Source organism: Papaver somniferum, chromosome 6 (assembly GCF_003573695.1).
Source record: "Papaver somniferum cultivar HN1 chromosome 6, ASM357369v1, whole genome shotgun sequence".
Lineage (NCBI taxonomy): Eukaryota > Viridiplantae > Streptophyta > Magnoliopsida > Ranunculales > Papaveraceae > Papaver > Papaver somniferum.
The window spans coordinates 112,788,114-112,805,392 of NC_039363.1; the positions used below are offsets into that span (position 1 = coordinate 112,788,114).

The following is a 17,279-nucleotide window of genomic DNA, read 5'->3' on the forward strand; positions in this document are numbered from 1 at the left end:
TTATCGGTCTCTTCAGCTACTAGTCCTGAGAGGTGAGATCATGAGGGGTGAACTACAGTATTTTCACTATCGGGCATGGTTACCTTATTGTATACAACTCTACCGCTTCTAAGGGTTCTAACAACATTCAATTGATTCGATGGTTTTGCACCTAATTCATGAACTCCTCTAGGTTTGGGTTGTGTTTGACTAGGAAACTTACCTTTTTCTCTCAAAGAATCACTTATCAGACCAACCTGGGTTTTTAACTCGGAAATAGCCTGACTATTTTCTTGTCCTATCATGTTACTAGCTTGTAGACTCTGTTCTACGGATAACTGGAATTTTGCAGTTTGTTGAGTTAACAAGGCGAGAGATTCCTCTAAACTTAGGATTTTCTTATCTGACTGATTCTGAAACTGAGCTAGTCCTGAAGGATTCTTAGTATAACCGAAACCTGGGGAGCATTAGAATTACTAAACTGACCTTGACTTTGGCCCTTAGACCACGAAAGGTTCGGATGGTTTCTCCAACCAGGATTATAGGTTTCTGAATATGGGTTAATCTTTTGAGGGTTATCAAATCTAGTGTTATTATAAAGAGCATTGGCCTGCTCTTCAATATTCTGGCCTTCCCAAAAAGGCTCCACTCTACCACTAGTATGGCCCACTTCTAAGGCTTCTAACCTTTTTGCTATAGCAGCAATTTTGGCATCTGATTCATAGCCTCCTTATACCCTATTAACGTTTCCTCTACTTACAAGAATTATTTTCTGGGGTGCCCTCCTATTTTCCCATTGCTGGGTTTTTTCGGCGATTTCATTAAAAAATTTTATCGCCGCATCAACAGTTTGGTTTTCAAATCCACCAGTGCATAGAGGCTCAACCATGGTCGTTGTGGAATAATCTAAACCCTCATAAAGGATCTGGACTAGCCTAACCTTTTCTAAACCATGATGAGGACACTAGGATAATAAATCATTGAACCTTTCCAAATACCTATATAAAGATTCTCCCTCTTGTTGTGAAAATGTGCATATTTGCGTCCTAATAGACGATGTTTTATGCCTAAGGAAAAACTTATTGAAAAAGGCATATGTAAGTTGTTCATATGTCTCAATCGACTCGGAGTCCAAACTATACAATCACCACTTGGCCTTATCTTTCAGGGAAAATGGGAATAACCTAAGTTTCAAAGCATCATCATCTAAGCCTCTAATTCTTAGGGTACTACAAATTTCCTCAATATCCCTAACATGGTAATAAGGGTTTTCATTTTCTTTTCCTAAAAAGATTGGGAGAATCCGTAAGGTCCCAGGTTTCAGTTCATAGGGTGCCTCCATTTCAGCTAACTTAATACACGAAGGACGGGTAGTCCTAGTTGGAATCAACAAAGCTTTCAAAGTTGCCATTTCTGGCGCTATCGGAGCAACATGGATTCTCTCCTAAGTCAAAGAACGTTCAAGAACATACTCTTCAAAAGCCGGACTTTCTAGATTAAGGTAATCGAGACGCTTCGAACTACTAGGTTTCTTTTTAACAAATCTACCTAGTGCGTCTCTTTTACGTTCAGGCATACAATAGAATTTTCTAAATTGAAAGGGTAAGCAAACACAGATGAAGGCCGACTCAACCAAATCAAACCTATTGATTTCTAGCAAACAAAAAGCATGATGGCTCCACTTAGATTGTTTCTAGACCAGCTTCTAATCCTTCGAACGTGAATTCGTTACAATTTAAGCAAACCCCTCTGGAATCAATCCGAGTTAACGTAAGTTGAATAGAGGCGAGGGAAGCTCGGTGGAGCTTTGATACCCAAGGCCTCACCGGTATTACCAGGCGGCGCAGTCACGCATTCAACTTACAGAAACCGTCACGAACTTCGAAGTATGCTTAAAAGAGTAACCAATATTTTTCGAATGACTTTCCTGTTAAGCTCGTTACCCTATCGTTCTCATTCTAGTCAAAATTTTAGGCTTAGGTTCGCGTAGGTTACGTGTTCCTAAAGAGGGCAAGAAGAGAACGGTGATGAAATCCGAACCCTTATCTTGTATGGCCAGGCCTTTCCCTTTACTAGAAAAATAAATGTCTGTATTCAGTCCTCAACATATATGCATACGAAGGAGTCCAGTAACTCGCTGACAGGGGATTCACGAGTGTTTAGAATCTTACCTCCCATTCCAGACGGGGGATGAATCGGTTGTAGTCGACTCGGGCCACTGACTCCGATGTCTAGTGTACGGACCCAAGGTGCAGATACAATATCGTAATTGTCCTCCTTCTCTGCAAACAGTTTATATTTAAAGTACCCTTCCATAGGGTAATAAAAAAAATGTCCCAAAGTCCAAAAGTCCAAAGAAAAATTACAAAAATAATAAACCCTAATACAGTTTTTTTTTTTTTTTTTTGAAAAAAATAAACAAACCCTAAATTAAAATTGTCTAAAAAAAATTGTTTTCTTTTCTGTTCTTTTTGCTTTAATCTTTAGCTCCAAGTCTTTATGAAATCACCAAACTCCTTGGCTCAATTTTCTTTATGATCCAGAACCTGTAGACACAAGATAAATACCCAAAAACATAAAAAAAGACAAAAATAATAAAAATAAAATAAAATAATAAATAAATAAATAAATCTAAAACCCTAAACACAAGTCCGCGTCGGCGGCGCCAAAAATTGATGTGATTTGTAGATAGTGGTAAAAGTGGTTCGATTCTTAGACTTGTGAAGGATATTAATTAGACTTAAAACCTAATATTAAAATAGAAAACTCACTAAAAATTATAGCAAACTCAATCAAACATGATATCAATACTAAAAGAAACAATGAGGCTAAGATTCCACTATTTTCCAAGTTCAAAGTGATTAAACCAATACTTATATTTATGCAATTTTCTTGTTTAATTTGATTCTAAAATATTGCAACAAGTAGATTTTCAAAAGTAATAATTGTAAACACCAAGTATGAAGCATCAAAAGTCTTAAAACTGAGCATACTCCATCAAAATAGATCACAATCACTCAAATAAAAATCATATTCAATAATATTTCAAGGCAAATAATCATATAATTATTGCAAATAAAAAGATAAAATAGAATATACCACTTTTTGTTGGAAAAATAGCTTCCTCTATCGCCTCAGCAATGGGGTTTAACTCCTCATATTAATCATGATCTCAAAATATGTGTTTGTTGCTCAAAAGATGATTAAAAGAGTGAAAAGTAATAACACAGACTGTTTGCAACAGTGTATTGGTGTTGCAAAACAGCTGTTACAATGGAACTGTTACAGAAAAACTGTTGCTTTGTCGCTGATTTAAGACTGCCCTGAACAGCTTAATGTCTTCAGCTGTTAAACAACGACACTTTTTTGCGACTGTCTTCCGAGGGTCAGTGTTCTTCAGTTGTTCTTCTTCTTCAACAACAACAGCAGCAGAAACAGAGTTTGGTAAAGCTCTGGTTTCTTCTTCTCTGGCTCTCCTTAGGTTCCCAAACTCTCGACACCTCTTCTATATGACCCAAGACATCTATTTATATCAAAAATACTGATTAAATCTCTCCCAAATCTTCCAAAATCTCTTTCCTTCTCTTCACGGCCAAGTTGCGACAATTTCTTGTTTTAGGATTTCTACGCGTTTCTGAGCTTTCCTTTTTATTCTAAACTCTTCCTTAGATAGATACAAATCTTTGGGAAAGTTTACAGCGTTTTAATCACTTTAAAATTCCCTAAAACAGGTCATACACGTGACTTTCCATATTTTATTGTTATGAGAAAAATCCGTCGTTTGAGCCCATTCTAATCGATTTAAACACCCATATCAAATTCCTAGACCCATAAGGAGTCTATCCTATGAAAATCAGAGGTTTAATCGACCTCAAACTCCTCCAAATCACGATCACCAAAACTGTTCTTTAACTGCACTATTTTCTCGCCAATTTTCTGGTTTTTGAATGTTGAAGATGGTTGCCCCTTATCCAGAGTAGGGGTGCGATTAGCAGATGCTTGGAAATGGGATGCCCCTTAGTAATTAGGTTACCCCTTATCCAAAGTGAAAGTCTGAGTAGTAAATGTCCTCTGGGTGCTTTCCGACAACTTTTCGAGCCAATTTTTTCCAAAAATGTTTATTAGACAAAAATACCTATAAATAATTAAAACACCATAATAAGTACAAAAATGAGCCCTAACAATGTATAGAATCGGACACATAAATGTGTCTATCAGATAGTCTCCCTTAAAATGCGAAAAGTCAACGGAGATGTTTTCACTTCTTGGAGTACTTCTTCCAGCCTTGCTCCTGCATGGACAGTCTTCAGTCGTTGTATCTCCTTTCGAATTTTCTCCATTTGCTCCATGATCATGTTCACATTGTGAGCATCTCTAGAAAATGTATCATCATAATAAGATTGAGATGGCGTATACGTTGGATCCACTTCATTTGGATCATGAAGCGTTTTTCTCGTTCTCCCTGGTGGGTTATCCTTTTCTTGGTTGAGACCCACCCTTCGTCTTCCTGAGATGGCTCCGTTCTCACCCTTCTTCAAAGGAGGGTGAGTTTGGGAACCCTCAATTTGTACTTTCAGCATGTCTTTCAGGTTCTGGTTCTCCTGAGCCATTGCGTGCATTGCGTCCTCATGCTCTTTGTTACATAGTAGCAAGGATGCTACCTTTGTTGTTATTTGTTCTTTTTCATGGTTTCCACCACCCTGAGGAGTGTTGTCAGCTGGGTCCTTAGAGCCATTCACGCCGTTTTCTATTATTGGAGCGTCAGGATCGAGTTGTATTGGAGTTAGGTTTCCCAATCCTCGTCCCGTCGGGGATAAGGTTCTGGGTAACCCTTTGTCGACCGTAGGAGGCTTCGTGACGGTATGCCGTTCCGGTAACGGCATGTCGTACAGTGGTTGCACTCCTGATGTTTTCCCCATCCCCTCAGTAAAGGTAGGTGGTTTTGTAGCAGCCATATTTCTTGTTATCTCGCTTTTTCCATCCTCTGCTTCATTTATTTGTTTTGTTCGTGATGGATTTTGAGATCTGCCTCTTGTAACAGCAGGTCGCGAGTTTATTGGTACATCATTTGGTTTCTGCATGTCTTCGGATCTTTTCTACCCTGCGGACACAGAAAATATAGATAATCTTGCTACTCGGGTGTCTTCGTTAAAAAAGTAGCAATTAATGCTTTGACACAGAAGACGGCTAAGCAACTTTTTCAGAAAAGTACTTGAATGATGTCTGAAAAGATAGGTATTTAATGTTTTATGACAACCTTGTAGAAAACAACCTTAAACGTTGAAAATGATTAAAAAATGGTGTCAAATCATAAAAAGGAAGATGCATTAAATGCTTTGTAAGAAGTTTTCTCCTTAAATGGTCGTTGAGATTCCCTAGTATTCAAAGTTGCTCAGATCTAAAAGGAGATGTTGTCGAAAAAAGTTAGTTTAGTACAAAACAAAAATTTAACCTTTTGTGAAAAAATTATTGATGAAACTTTGTAGATCTGATGGGTTGCAAGTCTTTGGAGGCTATGAACTCAAAGATCTTACGTAACTTTTGGATGAACGAGTCATTAGGAAGTGATATCCATCCTTGTTGTGCTCAGATCTCTTCGCTAATGAAGATAGCGTATGCTAAAAAACAAAAGGATCGAAAAAACTCAAGCTGTTGAGCAAAACCTTCTAGCGCCAAACTGTGACTACTATTTTTCCCATAGTCTACGTAATGTATACAGATCAGAAAATCGTATACTAAGTAGTATGAATACCTCTGTTGAAATGTCGATGCTAAGTAAATAAATGGTACTCAATATCAAGATGATAACAAAGAATAATAAGTAAAGAAACTAAAGATAAGTTATCATAAGACACGAGAAATTACGTGGTTCGACTATTTAGTCTACGTCCACAGGGAAATGAGTTGGTGTTTGTATTAAATTTCGGTGGTCACAAAAGATCTTAAATGCTTCCCAAAGTAATAGAGAGAACTCAATTTGTTATATCTACTTAAGTTCTAAACATTAAAGAGGTATAAGCTTAATACTAGATCTTCTTCTCCTAAGAATTGAATGCCCTATTTTGTTGGTGAAGCTTGGTTTTTATAGCCCCATCGACTCCAGGTATATCTCTGTTGTCTATGGGTCCATCGTTCCCTGATACACCTTCCGTACGAATGGTACCTTCGTTCACCGTGTGTATTCTCCAGTCGGACTTTGACACCTCAGATTGTACCTTCGTTCACCGCTGTCCTTCTCCAATCTGGTTCTGCCACATTATCTCTCCACGTTCTTGGATTATGCGTGTGGATAAGAGATTTGTGCATTTAATGCTGATTAGATATGTCATCTACCTCTATCGCCTCGCTAGATGCCTCCCTCTAGCTTTAGGTTTTACTTTATCCATCTTGACTGTCGAAGCACTTCTCCTTGGGGGAAGAGAAAGTAGATCTACGAAGGTATCTTCTGTTGCTTAGATACTTCTGTATAGAGAGGGATGTGTTGTTATCTTGTATGCGGCCGTCAAGATTGTGAAACGTGCTCTGCGAAATATTGGTATTCACATAGTTAATCATGCTAGACCGGATGTTGACTGCTAGCGACCGTTAGTTGAATCAGATGGACCAGGACTTAAGTGAATGGTCTTGTTTAGTGGACTTGGGCTTCGGCATAGTTTTCCTATTTTGGTGAATTAGACCCTTTTGGTATGATCTAGCCTTTAGTTCCTTCTACAAAGTTGTAGATACTAATTAAGACATGGCTAATGGAATATAGAACCAACCTAGATGGATTAGTAAACCTCATATATGCTAACGATAGATGATGAAAAGGTGTAGAACCATAAATGGGCTTAGAACCATTAAATATTTAACTTAGCCTATAACTAGAGAATTATATAAGATTATATTATGAATCTTGTATGAGCCTTTTGGCTAATTTTAGAGTGCTTGTGTGATTAACAGTTAGTCTTTATTAACAACGATCGATTCAAATGATGAACCAATGGATTGAGAATCTTGAGGTAGGCGAGGCTTGTCTTCGGAAAAGCTGGGAACTCTTGTAACTCTCTTGTAATCATTAAATTACTTTAATTGGCAAGCATGATGTGTCTTATTATTAATTTTGAACATGTTTAAATGTAATTATACGTTCTTATGAAATACATGTTTGAGTGCAATTGGATGAGTATGTTGCATATATGCATTGGTTAGTCTCCTCGTGAGGATTATCTGTGTTCTCCACAGATTCTCGCTAAGCGTTTATAGGTGGGGAAGTCCACGCAATAGTACATAGGTGAAGATCGGTACCCAATATTACTATAGGTGAAACCTATAGATCCATAGACCCCAGAAGTTGTCTGGTGGAAGTTGTGGGTTGTTATTACTATTTTATACCTATTTTACTATAGGGGGAACGACTCTCTGCCTTGAGGGTACTTGCGGAACACATCAGGGTATCACTGGGTAGCGGGGAATTATAGGCCCCCAGCTATCGAATATATACGGGGATATTGGTTGTTTGCATAATATGCTAGATTGTTCGGTCTTAGTAGTATGACTAGGTTACTATGATCTCGACTCAAGATGAAATTCTAGGTTCCTGGTAGGATGGGACCTATTGGGAACCTGTAGTGCGGGGTCGAGTCATATTAATCAAACTTTCTTGTATATTCTAGACTTATATGGTGGCATCCGAATTTATGAGGAGTACGCATTCCACGAAAATATCATATGGTACCTGGATTCCTGCTATCATTTGAGATTAGAGTTATTCTAGCATCTTCTCCTTATTAAGTGAGACGAGGTTGGGATGACATATGTTTAGGTTTATTTATTTCATCTTCGTAGATCTGTCCGGTGGTGGATCCTTTTTAGATATTGTAAATGGACACAATATCTGGGGAGGTGAGTTGGAGTAATCTTCGACTTTGTGTTGTGTGTAAGTGATGTACAAATATTTTCTCTAGTAGAATTGTGAAGTATGTTAGTGATTACTTGAATGTTATAAAGGTATCCACTGAGCCCCTTTTTGGGATGATGTGCTCACTCGTTCCCACTTCAGTTTTTATTGCTTATAAGAAAGTATGCAAAGGCAAGACAACAAAAATACAAGATCAGTGGTAATTCTGCAACAACACTAAATTCGACATCAATTTTTTAGTTAACTCTTTTGTTCTAGTTAGGAGATCAACTATAATTTGGGCAGCAAATGTATCAGCTTTTTTTAACAAATATTCAATTAAACACGCCTGGACAGGATATGACTTGTGCGCTATCTTAACTTATTTGAATATCCAGAATTGGAACCAACATGTAATGGATTATAGATCCTCTAATTATGGTCGGCATGGACCAATGTTATCTGTAATACGAGGAAAACCTCTTTTTCTATGAAAATAAATAAAATGAAAGACACATTTCTCCGGACTTAAAATTCTAATAAATTTCATTTCGTCCTATCGTAGAAGTCGGGACGTTGTTACGGGACCTTTCTAACCTTAGCAATAAAAGTACTTGATTCGTGAACTCGTATCCGTCTCAGAAAAAAAAAGACTCAAATTCGTATCACAAGTTCCTAATTCACTACGTCGATCATTGTAGGATGATGTATACATAGAAATAGCTGAAGGGGGGGGAGGGGGGGGGGCGTTTACCCTATCTTATGCTTTGGTCAAAGGGGTGGTATACATATATGACAATCTTTGCTTTTGTATCTCTCGAATATATCCCCATTTCTAGTTTTGGTACCAACCCTTATAATTTGCCGATGGATCGCTCGAATATATCCCCATCGCTGGTTTTGGCATAGCCCTTATAATTATGTAAATGGAGGTATAATACATGGCAAGTATTCCACAAACAATCCTAACTCAAGGCAATGGGGAGGTATATATCCCCATTGCTTTTTTCGTGTGGCTTATTCATCATGGCGCAATCCTAACTCAAGACAATCTTGCGAGAAGGGGACGGGTATTTGTATATAGGTGTGTTTTCTGCAAAAATGACTCGGAAACCATCAACCACCTGTTTATGCATTTCCCTGTTATCAATATGGTTTGGATGTTTTTCATGCATGAGTTCTCGCGGGTCTGGGTATCAAACTACAATATTACTGACATTTTCATATGCCATTGGATGCAAGGACTTAGTGAGAATGGTTTGTTGTTGTGGGAGCTTTTACCTTTTGCTTTTGTTTGGAGTGTGTGGAAACAAAGAAACTCTTGCATCTTTGAAGACAAGGAATACTCGCAAGATAATCTTACAAGGAAGATCAAGTCACTGCTGCTTTACTGGAATTCTACCAATGTGTCTTTCAGAGGGATCACCTACCAAGATCTTCATTACAATTGGGCACTTATAGTGAATAGGTTGCACTAACTTATGTTCTTGTTGCTTTTGCTGCTGTTTGTGCTCACCTTTGTGCATTATGGTGGGGTTGTTCTCTTTTTGCGAGGGTGTTGATTCCCTTTGTAATTCCCTTGGCTATTTCTGTATATTCTTTCTTTCTTCTATAAAATTTTTTGTTGAAAAAAGTATTACACAAACAAAATGCAATCCGTTTTGGGAAATTTTGAAGCGAATGCTAAGAGTCGGTTCGTGAATTGTAAGATTTAAAAACTATGTTCCATGGCAATGGACAACTTAAAACATGTTATCTATTTGTACATATTTTCATAAACAGTAACTTAATTACATTCCGTTTACTTATTTATTTATTTTTTTCATAGAAAAAGGAATATATTAATTAAGAAAATAGTACATAAGATTTGCAAGATCTTTTTTTCGAAGATATTAGTTGTCACACTAGATTTAGAATTTTTTTGCTGAAGTTCGGTTGATAAGTGCTGAAAATGCCTTATAATTGCTTCTTTTGCAATGTAATCTGCTGCATAGTTGTATTTCCTATTTATATATTGCACCTTTGTTTGGGAAAGTTTTTGCATATTTGATTGAATCCTTTTTATTGTGTTTTCTGCACTCCAATCTATATTACTGCACTCCTTGTTGATGGTCTCTGCTAGCGCTTTGCAATCTATTACCAATGTGACACTAGAAAGAATATTCTCACTTAGCCAGGAGGAAGCTTTAAGTAAAGCTTTTGATTCTGCATGAATAGCCGATCAAGCTCTGTCTGATCCTGCTGCAATGTGCAAGAAAGTCTCGGTGTCCACTGAATAAAGTATGAAAGCATATCCCATTGAACAATCTTCTTTTTTATAGGCCGCATCAACAAATATTATCCAGTCCGAATTTAAGGTTGACCATTTATCCTTGGAATCAATACTACTTTGAACCCTGTTATTCTTTTGTATATTCTGTTGAGGGTATTTTTGTATGAATTTCTTGGCTTCCTCTATAAGATTATTTGGATTTGGACTTATTTTGTCGAATACAACTGAGCACCTATATTTCCATATGAACCAGGAGATTGTCGCTATCTTGTCCGCATAGATCTTTAAATCTGGTGTTGTAATCCACTCTTTAATCCAGTTTGCTATAGAGTCTGCATTAAATCTTGTGTTAACTTCTTCCAACGAGAATCCAAACCAAATAGCTCTAGCAAATGGGCAGTATTGAATCAAGTGTTGTTCAGTTTCTTGGACTTGTGAATTGCACATTGGGCAATCCGTATGGAAATATTTATTATGTGCTCTGAGTCTTGCATTTTTTGGGAGAACTTTCTGAGCTAGTTTCCAAATAAATAATTTTATCCTTGGAATTACTTTAATTTTACAAATCCTTGGCCAAGGAAAATCACTTGAACTGTTGTTTTCTTGATCTTGGGTTGCAAGGTGGTTATAGACATTCTTCGCTGAAAAGGTTCCAGAAGAGTGGTGTTGCCATCTAATTTTGTCTTGTTCTTGACTATTTGGTGATATGGCTAAGATTTTTTATTTTATATTAGAGGGGAAGAGATTATCTAGTTTATCTTGATCCCATCTGTCTTCTTGAGTAATCAGCTCACTTACCATTTGAGGAGTCGGATCTGTAATATTAATGGGTTTTCGGATTCTGTCTTTTGAAGGCACCCATTTATCTTCCCAAATTTTTGTTGAGGCCCCATTCTTGACTCGCCAGACAAAATTACCTTTAATAAGGTTAGACCTTTTTGAATGCTAGTCCAGATCCAGGATAGGTTTGAAGTCCTAGAATCTTCTAAAGGGTGATTATTAGGAAAATATTTGGCTTTCAGTAATCGAGCCCAGAGTTGGTCGTGTTCTGAGATAAGTCTGCTAGCTAATTTAGTAAGGAGGGGAATATTGAACTGGTGGGTTTTTTTTATTCCAAGACTTCCTTGTGAAATTGGTTTACAAATACTGAGCCAAGCTTTGAAATAACCTCCTTTACTCCTGGGATTATTCTTGTTCCACCAGAAGTCTCTTTGTATTTTATCCATTTTGTCTAGAGTTTCCTTGGGAAGATCTAAAATTTACATTTGGTAAGTCTGGTAGCCTTGGAGAACTGATTTAATTAGCATTGTTCTTCCTGCTTGAGATAATAATTTTTATTTCCAACCCTGAAGAGTATCATAATACTTTATCAAAAAAGAGGGGAGTTCCAAGATATCTATCATTTTTAGTCATCAAAGGAACTTTTAGGATTTTTGCGATGATTTTCCCATGTTTTGGATGAATCCTATGGCTAAAGTAGATTCCTGATTTTTGAAGGTTGGCCTTTTGTCCTGTAATCTCTCCAAATATGGATAATATATCCAAATTTTTAGCTTCCCCTAGATCAGCTCTTGTGAATAAAAAGCAATCGTCTGCAAAGAAAAGATGGGATATATTTGGGGCATTTTTGTTTATTTTAATCCCAGAAATTTTCCTTTCATGAACTTCCTTTTCAAGTAGTCTAGATAGCACCTCCATGCATATTAAGAAGAGATAAGGGTATATGGGATCACCCTGTTTGAGCCCTCTTGAAGTTTTGAAAGTTGGACACGGGGAGCCATTTAGGAGGATGGAAAAAGAGGTGGTGGAAATGAATTGCATTATGAGATTAACCCAGACATTGCTAAATCCTAGCGCTAGGAGGGCTGATTTAATGAAGTTCCATTCCACTCTGTCAAAAGCTTTAGAAAGATCTAGTTTTAGGGCAAAGTGGTCTTTTCTAGCTTTCGAGGTTTTCATTGTGTGAATAAGCTCATGAGATATGATGATATTGTCAGTGATTTGTCTTCCGGGTAGAAAACATGATTGGCTAGGGGAGATTATCTTATTAAGAATTGGTTTAAGACGATTGGATGGAATTTTGGAAATGATTCTGTATATAGTATTACTCAGACTAATGGGTCGGAAATCCGCAGGGGTTTGTGGTTGGATGTTTTTGGGATAAGGGTTATGAAAGAGCGATTTAGATTCGGATCTAATGAACCTGATTTAAAAAAATCTTGGACTGATTGAGTTATATATGGACCCAAAATAACCCAATTGGCTTTTAAAAAGCCCGGTTGAAAGCCATCTGGCCCAGGGGCTCCCCACCGATTCATATTAGATAAAGTATTCCAAATTTCTTGTTTTGATGGAATAACAGTTAGGAAAAAAAATTCCTCTGCAGAGATACAAGGATCTATAATATTGGATAAGTCTTCCATGTAGTTGGTAATCTGCGATGTGCCTATCTGAGAGAAATGGTTTACCAAAAGGGTATTGATTTGATCTCTATCAGATAACCAAAGACCTGAAGGTTCTCTAAGGGAGTAAATTGCATTTATTCTCTTTCAATTTGAAGCCGCAACATGGAAGTATTCGGTGTTTTTGTCATATTCCTTGAAGAATTTATCCCTAGAAATTTGATGATAATAGTCATTTATTTTTTGTATCATTCACCTAATTCTGCTTGGAGTTTTTTAATTTTATCCAGGTTGGCAGAAAAATTTCCGGATTTATGTAAGGAATCAATTCTGTTATTCAAAGATTTTATGTTTTTGTGAATATTTTCGAAAACATTTGAATTCCACTGAGAAAGGTCTCCGGAAAGAAGTTGAAGTTTGGAGTAGAGATTTTTATTAAGACCACTGCTGGAACGGGGAGCCCAAGAATTGGCTACCAAAGAGGATAGAGTTGGATGAGAGAACCAGGACCTAATGCATCTAAAAGGTTTTTGAAGAATTTGTTTTTCTGGGTGAGAATCTAAAAGAAGCGGGGTATGATCCGAACCGACTGTAGGTGGATGACTCACCTTGGTATTAGGGAAATTATGTGTCCATTGGAATGACGTGAGTGCTCCGTCAATTCTCTCGCATATATTGGCATCACCTTGTTTATTATTTGACCATGTAAATGGAGATCCTTCATATCCTTCATCTTGAAGGCCCATCGAGTCAATCGGCTGTATTATGAATGACTTGCTGCTAGAACTAGATTTATTTCCGCCTTGCTTCTCGTCCTGGTCCACTATCATATTTAAATCTCCAATAAGGAGTCAAGGTTTGTTGATCTGCTGTGCAAAGTTAAAAATATAACTCCATTGTTCTATTTTGGCCTCTGATTCTAGTGCACCATAGACACAAGTAATTACCACTTCTGTCTCTCCAATTTTGGTATCGAAGTGGCACACATTAAGGTTTGATGCAATTAGCTTCATTTCTATGTTATTATGCCAAGCTATTGCTAACCCTTTTGCAATTCCAAGGGAAGGAACAATAAACCAATCAAAGAAATGGGATTTTTTAAAGAAAATCTTCATTCTAGCTAAAGGAGCTTTGGTTTCAGCTAAAAAAAACAATGTCTGGTTTGTAAGAATTGTTTAGATGGTTAAAGTGGTCTTGTGTGATGGAGTCCCAATACCTTGTACATTCCAAGAAAGGAGCTTCATTTGGAAATTTTGCAGAAAAGAGTTTGTTAGGAAAATAAAAGAGCTAAAGAGCCAGATAGAATGAAAACTGAAGATAAGAAGCACCTATAAAGATAGAGGAATATCAAAGGAAAAGCAGGGGAAATTACTGGGGAAATCCTGAAAAGTACAGCACGGAGTTTAAAACACAGGGAGGGACTATAAAAGTTAAAAAAAAACAGACCAACAAAACAGAAAGGAAGGGATACAGACCTGTGGAGAAGGGAATTAATCCAGTAGATTATATAAGGCTAGGGCTGCACAACGGGTAGGGTGGGTAGGATATGACCTATACCCGTCACCCTACCCGTTTACCGGCGGTTAAGAAAATCTTTACCCGCCACCCTACCCGCCAAATAATGGATAGGGTAGGATACGGTTAAAAAACTGGCGGGTAGGGTAGGGTTGGCGGGTAGGAATAGGGTATGTGCACTTCTAGGTAGGGTGGGTAGGATATGGCCTATACCCGCCACCCTACCCGTTTACTGGCGGTTAAGAAAATCTTTACCCGCCACCCTACCCGCCAAATAGTGGATAGGATAGGATACGGTTAAAAAACTGGCGGGTAGGGTAGGGTTGGCGGATATGGGTAGAGTATGTGCACCCCTGTATAAGGCCAAGGGGAACTGCATAGCTAAAAAAATAGGCCAAAATAATACAATGTCAGTCAATATTACACTGAATCCTACTGCTCAGAAAAAGAGTCACCAAGGCTCAAAACAGACTGAATGTAAGAACAAACTACAACTTTTAATGTCAGATAAAAACCAACCCTATTGCAGAAGTAAAACAAAATGAAACCCAAGAAGACAGCAAATGAGGGAGAGTTAAATCAAAATACAGTCCAAAAAAAGATTACAGACAATGAGGGGGAGACAGAAGTAAGAAACAGAAACTGGATTACAAAAGGAAATGGACTTTACAGATAATTACAGCTAAAAAACAAAAGGTGTAAAGATAATTACAAACAGGAAGGGAAAGTACAAACAATACAAATCAAAAAAACACAAAAAGTACATAAATTACAAGAAACAGGGAGCAAGCAAAAAAATACATAGGTCTAATGGTTTCCTGTTGCTAGTTTGCATGATATGGCATTCTCACTCAGTTGTTGAAGTTTGCAGCATTATCATCCCCTTGCACTGCAGCTGAATTGGAATGTTCATTAAACCACTGGTGAGGATGTTCCATAATAGTGACTGTAGGTTCAATAACAATAACATCTCTGGCTTCAGCTGACACTGGGTTCATTTCAACTTCATTTAGTCTCAATCTTTTAGGGACTGGCAAGTTATCTTCCTGAAAATACTTCTCCATTGTGTTCCAGTTATTCCAATAATCTTGCTCAGATGAAGACATTAGCTGCTGGGAAGATGATGCTTCATTCTTTGTTGTTGTCCTAACATAGCCTGGCAAGAAGGGATGAGTTAGGTAACCCATCATATGAGGTGCTGGAGAAGATACCCTTGGATAACTTCTATCTTCTTGACTTGCTAGCTCATCTTCTAATTCTTTTTGAAGGTCAGTGAAAGTTACCTCTGAAGCCAAAGAACTTGTTGAGTCAGAGGAGAGAGTATCTTCTGACCATTCCATACCTTCTTGCACCATAGCAGGCTGGAGCTCCAAGTTGTTCTGATCCTGGTCTTCCTGACGTTGAAGTTCTGCTTCATGTTGTTGTTGTAGTGTTGCAAGGTATGCATTCATCTCAGCCTGTTGAAGTTCTGCTTGTTGCATTTCAGCCTGTTGCTGTGCTATCTCAAATCTAGCGCAACCACTTATCTTATGGCCAATCAAGTCACGGAAACCACAAAAGAGAGTTGGAAATTTATGAAACTCAAAGTTTACCCTATTGAAAAAGCCTAGAGCATTTTCAGCATTGATTGAAAATCTGATAGGTTGTCTGATGTTTACCAAAGCTTTTACATTTATAGGAAACTTTCCATCGGGATGGCGGAGAGGAAACCCAAAGGAAGTAATATGACCATTAACAGAGAAATACCTTCTAAGGTTATCACTAGTTACTTGCTCAGGGAAAAGGTTGTGTATGGTTACAAAGAACATTTCCATAGTTGGGAACCAGTGACGAATATCATCAGTGATTTCAAGTTTTTTGATACACAAAAGATCCCCCAAAACTCTCCTAGTGTCTAAAGATAAAACACGATTCATCTCATGCTCATTTTCAAAACGAATAAGTAAAACAACAGTTCTACTTTTACTCCACCTTGGACTTTCTAGAGAAACACAAGAGCTTGCCTAATATCAAAGTTTTTTCTATTAGAAGGAATTGGTGCTATGAACGTTCCAAGAGTACTGGTCCACAAGCGCCTATTGTTTTGAAAACGGAAAGGTATAATTTGGCTTAGAACAAAATCATTACCATTGTTTAAAATCAGAGAGTCATGAAGTTGATCAGAAAGTTGTGAAACATCACCATGCCAAGCACACATGATGATACAAACAGAGTAAAAAACAGCTTAAAACCACAGGGAAATTGTATTTAGAATCAAACAAGACACAGATCAAAAAACCTAACTTGAAACTGAAAAAAATGCAGAGCATGAGATACAAACTACAGGTTAGTGACAAACCCACAACACAGAGTTTATATAGGGAAAATTTTGATTGATAAGCAAGGAAATCAGACTGACGCGGCAAAAATTTAGTTCCCAAAAGAATCATGATTTCTGAGCATAAAAAAATTAACCCAAGATTAGACAAGGGTTTAGAAAAAACAATCAATTGAGCAACAGATGTAAACCAAAGAGAAGGAAATTCGCCAAATGTCAAATAACGATTAAGAAAATCCATTAAACTAATCAGAATTTCTTAATAAACTCAATATGGTGAACTGAGTACGTTTTAATCCCAACTCTAGGTTAATGATTACCTGATTAGCCATTAAAGAAGTCTCTGAATCCGCCAGACAAAGCGTGTAGAAGTTGAATTAGGGATTGGATTAGATTTTGCTGCAGGGAACATAGTTAACTCCGTCTTCATAAAAAATTCTGTGAATCCATATTAAATTCTAGCCAACAGTAGCCACTAGGGCCTATAAACAGCTGATTAGCTGCTCATGAGGTGGAGAGATTTAACAAAATTGCGAAAATTCGAAGGAGATTTGGGGAAGAAGAAAGGGGAAATGGGTTATTTTTTTGGGTTTGTCCGTGGGAAAGCGAAAAGGATTTTTTTTTCACCCAAGCATCTCGTTTACTTATTCACAATAACAACAAAATCATATGGAAATAACCAACCTGGCTTGATCGGCGTATACCCAAATTAATTAGGGCATATCCATTTTATGCTCAACCATAATAGAAGGTTAAGGGGAGTCTAATATGTATAAAGTTACCAAATTGTCCTTCTCCTAATAATAACCAAAACCACCCATTTTGGGTTTTAGATCAAAATCTTATTAATTTCTTTCCTTCTCCTTTATCATCATTCTAATGATCAATTCCTTTCTCCTACTCTATATTTAGTCA

The 17,279-nt window shown here is 37.4% G+C and overlaps 1 protein-coding gene and 1 pseudogene across 3 annotated transcripts; one reads left to right on the plus strand and one right to left on the minus strand.

Moving 5' to 3' along the window:
- The first annotated feature begins 926 nt into the window (after positions 1–926).
- Positions 927–1,026, plus strand: LOC113292224 (annotated as a pseudogene).
- A 13,576-nt stretch (positions 1,027–14,602) lies between these two features.
- Positions 14,603–17,046, minus strand: LOC113288896. Of its 3 annotated transcripts, none has more exons than XM_026538037.1 (2): positions 15,331–17,046; positions 14,603–15,203 (listed from the first exon to the last, which is right to left on the minus strand). In XM_026538037.1, exons 1-2 carry the CDS (start codon positions 15,961–15,963, stop codon positions 15,153–15,155), a joined length of 684 nt encoding a protein of 227 aa, XP_026393822.1. In that variant the 5' UTR covers positions 15,964–17,046; the 3' UTR covers positions 14,603–15,152. The 3 variants fall into 3 exon arrangements, with proteins under 3 accessions (XP_026393822.1, XP_026393821.1, XP_026393820.1); XM_026538036.1 differs by having other exon boundaries at positions 14,886–15,573; positions 16,685–17,042; XM_026538035.1 differs by having other exon boundaries at positions 14,886–16,481; positions 16,685–17,040.
- Positions 17,047–17,279: the final 233 nt, after the last annotated feature.